The 14,754-nt window shown below is 40.9% G+C and overlaps 2 protein-coding genes across 2 annotated transcripts in view; both read left to right on the forward strand.

Annotated features, from left to right (window-relative positions):
* Positions 1–3,446: 3,446 nt before the first annotated feature.
* LOC117936497 (C1q-related factor-like) lies at positions 3,447–9,919 on the forward strand. The gene is made up of 2 exons (XM_034859560.1): positions 3,447–4,382; positions 7,564–9,919. Exons 1-2 carry the CDS (start codon positions 3,735–3,737, stop codon positions 7,741–7,743), a joined length of 828 nt encoding a protein of 275 aa, XP_034715451.1. The 5' UTR covers positions 3,447–3,734; the 3' UTR covers positions 7,744–9,919.
* LOC117936491 (myosin light chain kinase, smooth muscle-like) overlaps positions 9,833–14,754 on the forward strand; it is a 36,394-nt gene continuing 31,472 nt past the window's right edge. Inside the window, exon 1 of the mRNA XM_034859548.1 lies at positions 9,833–9,839. The gene's annotated coding sequence lies outside the window, so the exon portion shown is untranslated. The remainder of the gene's footprint in view (positions 9,840–14,754) is intronic.

Here is a 14,754-nt window from a genome sequence, read left to right on the forward strand (position 1 = left end):
TTTATCCTTCTCTACAAGAGTAAGCAGCGTCATCCTCTGGTTAAAAGAAGTAAATGCAGTTAGTGAAATGGGGAAGGAGGAGAAAACAGCACAAAGTCACTTTTAAATATGTGCATCATACATTTCATTACCCTAAATAGATTTCAGTCACTTCTCCATCTGCAGGAAGTTGTGAGAAATTTCAGCTTAAAGGGTAAATCAGCAGGGATTAACAGAGGCCACAGATTGCTATTACACTGATTATTTCTGACATAAAGTGTTTGTGTTTAAGAGAGTTGCACTTCTCGCCAAACTCCAATCCGTAATGTCACAGCCGGTGTGTTCCCTTTAAAAGAGAAAGGAGTACTCATCTAAATGGTGCTGCAGCCAAAAGTACATCATCTCTAAAAGATCCAACCATAGAGATGTGCAGCTTCATGAGCATTTTAGAGGACTGACTGAATGATGTATGAATAAACAATTTCAAAAAATTAAAAACATCAGCCTTTCTTATTAACTGTAACCATAAATGTTGCATATTCATGATTTTAAGGTACCAGTATAAATGTGTTATCCTATAGTTGGCCTGCTATGGTGACATGATGAGTTGTATTGCACTTTTTGTCAGGACACAGTCAACAAAACATGAATGTGGAATCGAGCTCCTGATACTGCTTGGACTTGTAAAGGGCATTGTCTAATCCCTCCACAGGATTTCACTTTTAAATTATAGACATAACAGGCTACATAAATACCTGCCATCATTGTTTGTGATCTTCAATTCATTCAACAATGCATTGCAAATCTGTCCCCTACAAAAAATGAATAAATTCTATAATATTCTTTGCCATATCTGCTTTAGAAGAAACATAATTGTTGTTTGGATTTCACTTTTCCAAATTCATATAACTCTGGACATTGCTATGCCAAAGACAGTGGAACTTGGGATATGTTTCCTACATGCCACATATTTTCAGGTTTAGGCTACTAATACATGGCTAAATATTGAAAAAGTCAATACTGAGTTTAAGCATGTTCCCCAGTCTTCTGTAACTGAATAATAAAATTGACTAGCTGAATTCCATTTCACAGTGTCATGATTTCCCTGAATACAAAAGAGCTATTGTTAATGTTATAAGTAACACCTGTGCTTATCCTCCTACAATTCAAACTAGCTGCTTTAAAAAAGGCCCTTTGTATAATGTCACAGGACTTCCTGCTTTGGACCCTAATGTTGTCTTTCAACCACTGAATCCAGTTTTGTTTATTCCAAAACACAATATTGTCAGACAGAACACACAACAAAAATAGGAACAGTTCAACATTTTGGTAAATAGTCTTTGAGCGGGATGGGAATATCTATATTAATGTCATGTGTACGCATTAAATCAGGACTTGACCACTTTTCCTCTAGCACAACCATGAGGTCGACATATGTGGTTTTCAGTAAAATGTCTCTATTGCATGAAATGCATTACACACACATGCCCCCCTCATAATGAAATGTAATTACTTTAGTGATCCCTTTTCATCTGGCACAATCTTCAGGTCAATACTTTGATTTATGATTTACCAAAAAACCTGCAAAACTGACATTCCCATCAGCTGTACTTTGTCTTTAATGCTGACTAGCAAATATAAGCATGCTAACACCCCAAAACTAAGAGTTGCTTTGAAGGCCTACTGCTGTCTTGAACCTTCACAGTAAGGCATGTTTAGCTCTCTCTAGAGATTTGGATCCACACACAGCGAGGGCCGAAGAGTAAGAGCAAGGAATTGGATGCTGTTTGGAGCTGACATAATTTGTAACATGTTAAAAGGCCACATGTGGGCACTAAAGCACTTTACAGAGAAGGTGGATGGACAGTACACTGGATAAGGTCTTGTGCGGTACTCCACCTTCACTCTTTGATTTTTGATTGAAATGTTTTGATTGAAATGTCTTTGTCAATTTCTTTTTGTCGGTCCGATTTGTATGTTAGTATATATATATATATATATATATATATATATATATATATATATATATATATATGTATATATAAAGTATTATGTGTAGAATTTGCTAAATAAAACTACAGTTAAGAAGATAAAATACCTTCTCTCGTATGTGGTCATCTCTCCGCTCTCTGATTTAGTGTGTGTTGTCATCAGCTAAAGACTCAGCAAGAACGCACTGCTCGAGGTGTCTGACTCAGTACCATTGTCAGGTCCTGTGACAACAGCAGCATCAAACATGTGGAGGACTACTCACTGCTTATACTACTCACATTAAAATCTAGCACCAATGGAAGGCACCAACATTTTCAGTCCTACTGCAGACACGTCTATGTACTTGCTTCAATGCGACTTGGTTTGTTTTGCGGTTACTTCTGTCAATTATTTGAAGGTTGGTTATCTTCTGAGAGATTATGTACAAGGTTTCCTGTATATAGCTGACAGATTAACACATTGTACCATACAGCACGCCATTATTTAGATCCAAATTGTTTTTTTTACTGCTGAATTGCATCCTTTAATACACTTTTTTGTATTAATAAATTTAATGATTTGCAGTCAAAATGCTGTACAAAATCCCTTTTGTGGCTCAGTGATGTTACTGCAAAATCACATACACAGCAAACAGTTTGCACAACACCATGATGATCACCTTTGATTTCAGTAGTGGTGTAGGACTTGTTGCAATCAGTTTAATCGCCGGACCGCTTGTGTTTTAGTGATGTTGGCACAACCCTAGGTCCCAGCAATCCATTCAGTGAGTAAAATCTTGTCATTACCAATGGAAAAAGAACTGCGTTTTACTTAGAAATTATGAACTCTCCCATTAAAAGTTTGTCTTTTTTGTGAAGGTCACGGCTTGGCTGAAAACTGATGCTTGGAATCTTGCCAGTATACATATGAGATCTCTGGCTAGGCAAGCAGGGAAAATGTAGACATTCAGACCACAATAAAACTCTCACATTAAACTAAGAAAAGCAGAATACCAGAAGAAATACACATCCATACCTGACCGCTGACTACTGGTTGTTTCAAATGAGATCCTCTGGTACCTCTGGTAAATGTTTTCTTCCATAAGTGCACAACACCATATTGATGGCAACTGTTTAATATTATTGAAAGATGTAAAGCATGTGGTCACAATAATGGATACATTTATGTGGTAGTACATGAGTGGTATTTCCTAAAATGTTGATCCTGCTCATCCAAGCATACTTCACTCAAATTCTCAATTTTCATCATCCAATGAACTGATGGTTTATGATGCTCCATGCTCTATATATCACATTCCTTCCTTACGCCCCCCGCCCCCTCCCTGGCTTCTCACATCTGCCGGTAGGAAAGTGCCCTCCTCAACCCTGACTCAGATTGTTAGTGAGTGCATGTTGCTCACTCTCTCCTCCCCTTGCTTCTTTTCTTTTTTTCTCTCTCAAGCTGTCTTACTCCCTCCCTCCTCCTCTTCACTTACTCTCTCTCCTCACTCTCTCAATCGTTCTCTCCTTTTGATCACTTCGGCCCCTTGCTCCTCTCCCTCTCCCTTTCTCCTACACTTTTCTGTCACTCACTCACACACTCATATCAGCTCTCCCTGGGCACCATCTCCACCATTGAAGAGCCTCATTGTGTCTACGTTTTGCCAGGTGGAAGCACTACTCACAGTCACCATTTCCACCCCGGAGAGTTCCACACTGGCTGCACAGCCCCTTCCCCGGCTGAGCATCGGGCGGAAGACCCTGGTGGCAGCCGCTGTGGGGGTCATGCTGGTGTTGGTTCTGGTGGTCCTCATTCCTGTGCTGGTCAGCTCCGTTGGCACAGGTGGCATAGATGACAGTGCGAGCCACTACGAGATGCTGGGTACCTGCCGCATGGTTTGTGACCCCTTTCCCAGCACGGGCACGTCGGATACAGGTGTGCACGCAGGAACAGATGCAGCAACCACAGGCCTACAGGTGAACAACGATGCAGATCTGAGTGATCATAGCATTGGCCCACCTCTGCCTACTTACAGTGCTCATGGCCCACAAGGCAAACCAGGACGTCCAGGGAAGCCCGGACCCCCAGGACCACCTGGAGAGCCAGGCCCACCAGGACCTAAGGGTCCACCAGGAGATGGTGTGGACATTGTGCGGACAGGGATTCTAGGTTTAGGGGGTAGAGGGGCAGTCAGTACAACCACATACAGCACCATGCCTCGGGTGGCATTTTATGCAGGACTACGAAACCCCCAAGAAGGTTACGATATTCTACGATTTGATGACGTGGTGACTAATATTGGTGGTAACTATGAGGGCACAACGGGCAAGTTTACCTGTAAGATTCCTGGCACTTACTTTTTCATCTACAATGTGCTGATGAGGGGAGGAGATGGCACCAGTATGTGGGCTGACCTGATCAAGAACAGTCTGGTGGGTAACACTTTTAAATGCTCAGACACCTTCTCAAAACACTTCTAATGTTTAGTATTTCACGCTGACTTTAAAAAAAAAGCTAAATTACGTACACACAGTATAATTATTACCATGAGTTAAGAATCCCGAATCATACCCTTGAATGAACCTGCATTCAAATTGCTCAGGGAAGAGTGTAACCAGTGTGCTTGTAGTCTAAATTGAGAAGTCATGCATTCATGTGGATAGTGATGTTAGATCTGACTTAGGCTAGTGTTATAGTCCAAGATAATGACAATGCACAGTGGCATGCTGCCAGATTGTGTATCTGTGCATATTACACATCCAGTGATGTACATGTTGAAGTGAGTGGAAGGAGTGCAGCGCTATCTCAACTCTGCACACATCAAAACACAGCCTGGGGTAGTGGCTAGTTCAAAGCTGGTGCCCTTTGAAATACAACAAACTTCACGGAACCATGATGTGCCACACTAGTTTGGGTTATCAGACTGCCTGTTAGGCTCAGGCGTTTCAATATCTAATCGTGACATTTTCTACACTCATGGATAGTGTTGTAATGTCTTTTAAGCCCCAGGTGATGACATTCATTAAACACCATGGAAATCTGAGACTAGACATTTTCCTGCAAACATCTCTGCCAGGCTGCGGCAGATAGTACAGAGAGTGGAGACATTAACACCTGCACATTATAATGTAATCCAGTGAAATGGCCACACAGTTATTGCCACATTAGTGATTCTAATAGAGACCATTTTTGTGGAGACTGTATAATAGAACTGTGGGTTCAACTCTGTGGCCATTTTGTCTGGGTTTTACTAGGTTGCATAGCGAGATACCACACACTAAACACATTTTGCTGTCATATTGAACTGCATCATACTGTAAGATATTTGTCTTGTTTTGTCCCAAAAGAATAAAATAACGTACAGTGCAATACAACACCACATCCATGGCATTAGACAGAATACTGAAGGTACAGTATTCATGTTACCCCCCACTCCTTATTCTGCATATTGGTACACTATATTATATCAACTAGGATGCCCAAACACAAACATATTTCAGTTCTTACCACAAATAATATAATTGTGTTCTGTTACATTGTCTCAATTCTAAAATGGGCAGTAAAAAGTTAATATAAAAGTAGTGCAAAGTGGGTATTATATTTAGAGTCCATGAAAACCTGCTTACTTTTAACTTAAACAAACGAAAAAGTGATGCTTACAGTGTGGAAGGACAGTTTGCTAGATATCTGAAACAGAATGATTCACCTGTTGGCTGACTATCACTTTGTAAAGACTTCCTTCACCTTCCCCCCCCCCCCCCCCCCCCCCCCCCCCCCCCCCCCCCCCCCCCCCCCCCCCCCCCCCCCCCCCCCCCCCCCCCCCCCCCCCCCCCCCCCCCCCGCTTTCTTTCAGGGGCAATGACACTCTCAATACTGTGCAATGTCATCTATGACATTTCATACATAAAGCTACATTGACCTACCATAATTAAAAACAATGTATTGTCAATTACAGTCTTATGCAACTATGAGCTCCAAGTTATCTAACCATAGGATGAAAATGTATTCCTATGAATAATTAAACGTTCTGAAAAATCGTAATACACATTATCAGGGTGGATACTGAGTTACAAAGCACAAACAAATATACAGTCTCTATGTGGATAATGAGGATCAATTAAAAACTAAAAAGTCATGTCAACATGACCTCAGGCAAACGTGCAAACCAACTACACTTACTGATTAATTCACCCACACAATGATACAACTGAATGTGTGTCATTCGCAGTCTAAATGGAGAAGTAAAACAACAACGTGTATTTATTACTTCTTTAATTGGTCCAAGTGGGGCAAAGTGGTGTCAGGACACTTTAGCCACTACTATGCAAGTCTCTGGTTAAAATCACAAAATTTATCCTACAAGCTACAGACAATGTTTTTGCATTCACGACACAAAATTAATTAAAATATTTGATCAGTATCTTTTTTTCAGAGGTGGACATTATGCTGCTTCAATAACGAAGAGGGTGATGAGGGATTGGGTGGGTGGGGGTGGGGGTCGCAGTTGTTATTATTTTTTTTATTTTTGCCTAATGTTAATTGTGTATTTAGTTTGTTTTTGATGGTGTTAAGCCGACGGTGTAGTGGGATGGACATGTGACTAAATTGATGATTGGAAAAAAATGAAAAGTTGTTCACAAAAAAAAAAAATAGCATAGAGGGTGGAAATAGGGAGGGACAGGAGTTTTGGCTGTTTTGCCTTTAGGTCTCACAAATCCACCATCTTGGTGTCATCAGTGGCTCAAATTCTCTTCTCAGACCCCGCAGTCTCTTGATATATGCTTTTGTTCTGCATTGGCACTAATTAGGAGTCCACATTCCTATTTTGGTTTTACCTTAGTTTAGATCTTGTTGCCAGAATCTGGTTGAAGGCCAACGGCCAACATGGCAACCCAGATTGTTACACATTAGCAAAAGCTTAGAGGGGATAACTGTACATAAAGAAACGTCCCCCGGTTTCCCTTTTTACACACACAAGAAGAAGAGATTTGGGTGTTATGCTGTAGATCTAACACCCTCAGTAATTACCCTGTGCTGACACGATGGCACTTCTATTTGGTATAAACATGGCATTCTCAGTGGTCCTTTCCAGAAAAAGGTGGATCTAAGAGTTGAACATGACGCAAAGAGGGGGATTATGTGCACCGCCATCCTTCCTCAGAGGCAGACTGACTCAAGCTTGACCCTTTCAGTTGAGTCATGAGAGAAAAACAAGATATTTACCACAGGGGACACACTTTACACAATCTCTCAAATTCAGTTCACACGTCTTGCAAATATGCTTTTCTTAAAATAAGATTGTTAGTCAACCTCTACATCGAAAATAAGTGTGGACTCATGTCAGCCCGTAAATCAGTGAGTCATTTGTTTGAGTGCGCCAAATTATTTATTTCAATATCATCATCAGTTGTACTTCAGTGGTGTCATCTTACTATTATTTCAGCCTTATAAATGATAATTTGTAATAATTATTTTAACATTTTGTTTATGATACTTGACTGCATATTGCTAACATAGAGTCAATAAAACAATTCTTTATTGTAATCTTTTCCTCAGCATTTTACGTTTCTTCACTTCCTCTCTCCTTGTATTTGTGTGCATGTCATATTCCAGGTTAGGGCCAGTGCCATTGCCCAAGACCAGGATCAGAGTTATGACTACGCCAGCAACAGTGTCATCCTTCATTTGGATGCAGGCGATGAGGTTTTCATAAAATTGGATGGGGGAAAGGCCCACGGGGGCAACAGCAACAAATATAGCACATTCTCAGGGTTCATCCTCTATGCCGACTGAAGACTGAAGTCGAGACAGGACGTGGGCTCAGAGGTGAAAGGTCACAGCCAGAAGTGTTCACTTCCTGACTTTAACTTGGCTCTTGCAGTAAGGATAATGTTGCCCATAGCCACTGATCCACAGTCAGATTGTTTTTACAGATGTTTAAGCATTGATACAGTGACTAAGGCTGTGGATCTGTGGTTATCTGTAACTGTGTACTTTCTCATCCATATGTTCCGTTGTATACAGGGTGCCTATGCTGCTATTCTGATGGACGTAAGCAACTAAACAGTGACAGTGATGTCAAATGTCATGCTGAGGTGCAGTAACAATTCTGACAGTGAAGAAGGTTCACCATCATTTTTGAGCTGTCATTTCAATGTTAAGTCTGGAAATCTAGTCAGTCGGCCATGGTGACTGCAGTATTTGTAAATGTGCTGTTCAGATTTATGTTAAAATTATGTTTTCTCATGTATGATGAAATGTGCTTCAATGATGAAATATGTTCTATCCCGAGAAATGCTAATTTGTCAAATATTGGGCGCCAAAATGAGATTATGCTTGTTGTTCTGAATGACAGTGTCACAAACTGTATTGTGTCTTAGTGTGATCATTTTGAAAATCATGTTACATCAACCCATTCGTTTTCGCATATTATTAGTGTATAAACTGTAAATTTGATATTTAATTGTGACGTCTGAACAAAATCAAAGTAGTGTACATACACAATTTTGTGTGTCTATTAAAGAACATATCTGTGGATTGTTAGTTGTACAATTATATCACATAATGTGCTGTAAATATTTATTTGATTCATGCATGCAACAACTGTCAAAAATGTTCTGTATGTTTCCACAAAAGATAAAAAGATAACAGTGACTTAACACAACATTTAAACAGCTAGGTGTGGGCTTAAGGAACATCTTTTCCTGTTGCGTTGACTTTTAGCCCATGATTTTTCATTAAAAACATTTTTTTTTTGCCTCTTCTCACACCTTATGTGGTTAATGTCACTCTCGTAATCTATTTCTTGATCAGCTTTAATTTTCCAGTGAAACCAGCCTTAAGTCCTGTAAATGTTAGCCTACACACAAGAGCCACGCAAGCGTAGGGACAGGCAATCAACACAGAGATGATCACTGAGGGAAAGGGGAGAAGAAATCACAGCTGTGTTAAATGCCAAATGAAGCGGGAGATGATTATGTTTCACAATCAAAGGAAAGATGTGTGTTTCCCTCTAAAGTGTGTGGAGATTTAGCGCAAAAAAGTCAGGGGACGGATGTTAACGTATCATGACAAAGCTTAGATCAGTGTCTAAAAGTAATCAAGGGCAAATTAGGCTCTGCTGTGACGGCAACACAAGTGTCAGAGACGGGAAAATAGCTTCCAGGCGTAAACTGTAAAGACCAATATATTTTTCAGTTTTCTTAAAAGCTCACTTTGATATTATGAAATTCTTTGGACATAGTTTGCCTTTGACATGGGCCTTGTAGGGTCCAAAACGGTGTCTTACTTAGATTGAAATACAAAGTTAGAAGTTTAGGCACGAAGGTTCCAGGGGTGTCAAGACATGTAAACTGTTAAACTGCACATACTTATTCACGAACACAAACACAAGTCAATACCATCCCAGTGTTACCTCTCAAGCTCAATTGAATGTAGCATTTGTTTGAGCTGTAAACTGGTTTAATAGTATACAACTGATTAAAATGATGAGACTAGATTGCCACACTGTGTAGCGCTAGAGCACCCTGTTGTCTGTTCAACTGCTTTTTAAATCAGGTCTTAACTTAAGCTTGTCTTAAGACAGCAGAATTCCTCCAGACACAATTAAGACTGAAGTTCCGTGCCTAAGCAGAGGTCACCCAAGCCAGGGGGCAGCCGAGCACTAGTGCAGGCTGTTTTCTCCTTGCAGGGTCCGTGAGCACATCATCAAATTAGAGACTTCATGTCACAATGTCAAAGACAAATGCCCCAGGTCTGCGAGAAACAGCTTTCACTGCTGAAACCCTCAGAACTAAACATTGCCCGAGAGTCTGCAACATCTGTACTTTTCCTGAAGCCCTCAGGGAGAAAACAAAACAAATGCACCAAAAACATTCTCATCCAAAAACGTTTCAGAGACAACAAGTTCCACAGCATTTATCATTTCAAAACATGTGAGTGAAAAGAGTCAAATACAAATGCAGAGGAATTCATTAGTTTTTTCATTTTAACCAAGAAGGACTTTAGCCGTACCATCATGTTAGCAAATAATACTTTTGATTGCATCATGTTGCATAGATAAAAAATTAACCCCTTATTTAGCCATTTACAAATCCTTTCAGGAGACATTTATCGAGGTCAGAATCAGAACGAAAACAGGGGTGAGCCTAAAACCATCTGTGGAAGCCTCTGCGTAAAACGTAGAGAAATTCTCTTGGCAGGCACCGTCTTTTCCTCATCCTGCACAACTGGGTGATCCTTTACTCAAGCTATTGTGCTTATGTAAGCGACACAAACCCCCTCCTCAGGGTAGTTGGGTTTTGATGGTGACATTAGCTGAACAACCAACCCAACAGGATACTATGGAGCTGTTGTTTTAATCTGTGATGAAACAGCATCTGAAATATTCGTGACCCTTGAACCAATAACATATATTTCATCTCATATCCTCCATGACTTTATTCAGGCCCAAGGTCTGAAGATAAGTATTCCTCCAAGAAGTGCTAAGCTGCTTTTTGTTGACGTAAGCTTCATCTCTTGGACTCGGCAGCAGGGATATTTTGAGATTTTCTACTGTACCTCCTTTCATCATGTAGCTATAAGTAGAAGGATTTGAAAGATTATGTCTATGCAAGCTTGTTTTAATTAAGGTAATCTCCAGTGTATGCAAACAAAACTGACAGAAAATTTGATTCATTCACTACCGCCCACTCCCTGTCAGTAAACGAGATGGCTTCGATTTGACATTTGCAGGGGACAATTGATGAGGTGTAAGGCTTATCGGGCTACTGCAGTGCACGTTTGTGGGTCCATGTGCAAATGTTTGGGTCAGCGTACGGGTCAGCATGCATGTGTGTCCCTGCATGTGTCTTAGGTTTCATTGAGACAGGAAAATGCTAGGCTTGGAGAGAGTACCTCTTCTGAAATGTCTAAAGTGACATTAATAAGCCCTTGGTGTTGTTATCTTTAGCGTCCCCCGCTTAACTCACCAGGGGAGATGCAAATTAGAGATAGATGCTTTAATTGTCAAGCTAAACTGCCATTGTTGCTCATGTACCCTTCATCCCAACAAATGTGCAGCCTTTCTCCACACTAAGATACACAAATGGTTTTACTCCTGTGGGCGGGAACCTAAGAAGATGTTTACTTCGATTTCAAGACAAAGACTACAACTTGGCAGCACAAACACGTCAGTTATTTTAGTGTGTTTGGCATGGCACAAACAGCAAGTACACATTAGAAAACCCAAAAGAAAAACGAATAAGCATCTACACATGCTCACAATGCAAATGCTGACATTATAATGTTGTAATATTTAACATGTTCACCATCTTAGAGTCATAGTCAGCACTAAACACATAGTACAGCTGGGGCTAATAGGAATGTAATTTTATTTTCTGTAGGAAAGCAAAGAATTGGAGAAAGTGAAATTTTTATCTGATGATGGCACTTGATGAAACGTTATCAGATCACCAAAGTTACTACAATTAAACCTCATGAGGACATGAATGTATGTAATTCTGTGGCAAGCCATCCAATAGTTGACATTTCACTTAAAACCACAAATGGTGGCAATAGCGGAAAAGTCAGGGGGTTACATACATGATGGTCTGGATCAACAGAAGAAGAATTGCCAGGCAATGTGGAAGTGAAGGAGGGGGACACATCCCCTGCGTTATTATGGATCCCAGGTGACTTCTAGGCAAGTCCCGCCCTACGAAGCAGCCCGATTGCTTGGGGTTAGGCACATACCTTCGAGTGGTTAAAGTTAGGATAGCCACTTGTTCAGAGCTTAGGACCTGAACAAATCGGTTTCCGTTACCTTGTGTAAGCATAGCCTGACCAATAGTAGCATGTGAATGCTATTGGATGGCAGGTCCCTCCTATAAGTTGTGTGATAATCACGCATCCCCACCATGTCCCCACCTTCAGCTCTCTGTGTGTTGCCATTCTATTCAGAGAACAAGAACAAACTTTAAGCTCAAAATGACAAGTGTTAAAGAAAATGGTGCAAAAAGGCTGGCATGCTTGGTTCTTTCTGTGAATGATTGCAAACATTTACTGTCTAACTGGGATGTTTTGGGACCATTTGGCGGGGATCGCTATGGACAAAATAGGCCACACACTGCGATACACTGGTAAATGCAAATTACATTTAATTATGTATCAAGCTAATTTAAATAGCTCATGTGACTGTATTGTGTGAACAGTTAACTTCATGTGTGGCATTATTTTGTGGAAGTGCACCAAAACAAGTTCCTTCCTGAGACCATTTTACAGAGCCACCCTTGGTGCGTCCTCAATTTAGCAACGCCCAAGATGATTGTGATTGGTTTAAAGAAATTCACACAACCCAGAGAGTCTTTTTCCTAAACCAGAATTGATGTGTGGTGGAGCCAGACCTTTCTCCCCAGCATTGTGGAAATAGTCCTGGCAATACAAGACTACATTCATGAGGATTCATCCGCCTGACATTATGAATGTCTTTACAAAGATATCTGCAAATCCATTTGGTAGATGTTAAGATACTTTCCTAGATAAGTGAAAACTTTGATCTGCTAGTGATTCTCAAGGAAAAGTCAGTTGATCATAAAAGTTGTTAGGAATATATCATCTGAGAACAATGTATGTTCATGCACAAACCCCCATAGCAAATCATCTAATGGTTAACTAGACATTTCAGTAGAAGAAAGATCTGCAGGGGGCACTAGAGGAAAAGTCAGGGGATCACCAAAGTCACCAGGCTTCATTTTGAGGGGACAATGAATGCTAAAGTTCATGGCAATCTGTCAAGTAGTTGTTGAGATAATTTAATCTTGACCAGGTTGATTGGTAGACTGAAATTGCCATCCCTAGAGCCATGCTGCTAAAAACTGTCTTCTTAACACTGTTGCTGTCAATAATTACTGACATTGAACAGAACCTTTCCAGCTGCACGGCCCTCCTCTTCAGACCCGTTATCTCACCACAAGCCTGCATACATCATGTTGATTACTAAAAATAAACTGTCTTATGTGTAGAAGCTGGTCTCATCCTTCAGGCTATAATCTGAAATACAGCCTACTTCTAGCACCTCTCTGACATTTCTACTGACTGTAATAAACAAAGATGTCAGAGTCACTTTAAATGTGGACTTGCATGGTAGACAGTGGCATGTTTGTCCATCACAAAATAAGGTAGGTATAAAAGAAACGTTGCATTTATTTTAGACAAAGTCACATCAACAATCCCATCATGCCTGCGTAGGGAGGGCTCTGTTAACATGGACACCTGCTATATCATGCCTTCAAAATCTCAATCAATACGGAAAACGGCATGATTTCAAGGAGGTTCCAGGTAGTAATTGATCTTTGTGAAACCTTAAACCTTGCTTGTATTGTGGAAAAAGATAATGCTCTCATCAGTTGCTGCTGCTCTCTGATCAGTTGTCCCAGCTTTATGGCAGAGTGGTCAGCAAAGCCAGAGGCGAGATATGCATTTGTGATATTGCTAAATGCTCAAGAGATGATTTATTCTAGCCTCTAGCTATATTCTTTTGGCCGAAAGAATATTTAAGGAACACACTTACAGTATTGGAACCCAAACCATGTTTTTCTAAACCTCACCAAGTAGTTTTGTTGCCTGAACAGGTTCTGCACTGCACGGGCTTGGCCTAGCACACTAATAGCCCGTGTTGCTGGACATTCATAAGATAAGGCACAACCATTTTTGCACAACTTTGCGTAAGATATCGTACCAACCGTTGTATGAGGATACTTTAAGAGGGTTCCTGTTTTGTTTTTCCCATGCACGTGTACGAGGACACACGTGGATGACAGGGTACACACTTCTGCCAATTGTTTCAGTCTATTCCACGGATCTAAAGGTTTCATCAACACGGCAAGATATGCAGCAATGTGCCAACAACGGCAGGGGAAAAGGAAGACTGCAAGCTAGTAAACATGGATGGAAACAATGCTGTACTTAAATATTTAAAAGAATCTGCTTTGCAAATGTTTTATGAAGAAGGAAATGCGTTTAACACATTATTTAGAGCTCAAGGAGACAGTGTGTTTGGATAAGTGAAACTGAATTGAAACACACCTTTTGTTTGTTACAAGGTAATTTCCGGGGGTACCTTTACTCAGTATTTAACATCTAAGATTGTGAACTGATAACTTGTGTGGCATGTGAGATGAATACACATAATGGAGGACAGACATAGCTGTGTAAAATCCTCACCTTGCATTATATCAAATCTGCATGTGTGCCCCCCATGATTCCCTCTTGTCCTAGCACTCATTGGGAGAACATGACAACATGCATTGTCCACTTTCTTCCCCATCATCATGCTTGATCTGGGGACTGTCCACTGTGTCAGTGACTCAATACAACCGGCCTTGTTCCCTCATGGCCCTGACTGAGCCAGGGTTAACACGTAGGGACAGGGTGAGTCATGTGGCTGGGGACGCTCCGCTGGCGTGTTGCCTGTCTCTTCACCTCACCGCAGTCTCATGGATGCAGTCTGACAAAGGGCTACGGAGGCGCTGCGAGTGCCTCTTCCTGAGCGTGACACAAGATGCCATAGTTCAAGAACACTAAAGTCGTTACAGTTGCCTAGGCCAGTTTATTCTACCCGTTGGTGTCGAGCCGCATGTGTGACCTGGGGGAGTGGGCACACCAGAGGCCTTGTGGGTTTTTCATCATTGCATTTTGTCCATTTGTGGTTTACCAAAATGACAAAAACCTAAATCAAAAGATAACACGACTCATATACAGTGGGTACGGAAAGTATTCAGACCCCTTTAAATTTTTCACTCTTTGTTTCATTGCAGCCATTTTCCA

The sequence above is a fragment of the Etheostoma cragini genome, chromosome 21, assembly GCF_013103735.1.
Source record: "Etheostoma cragini isolate CJK2018 chromosome 21, CSU_Ecrag_1.0, whole genome shotgun sequence".
Classification (NCBI taxonomy): domain Eukaryota; kingdom Metazoa; phylum Chordata; class Actinopteri; order Perciformes; family Percidae; genus Etheostoma; species Etheostoma cragini.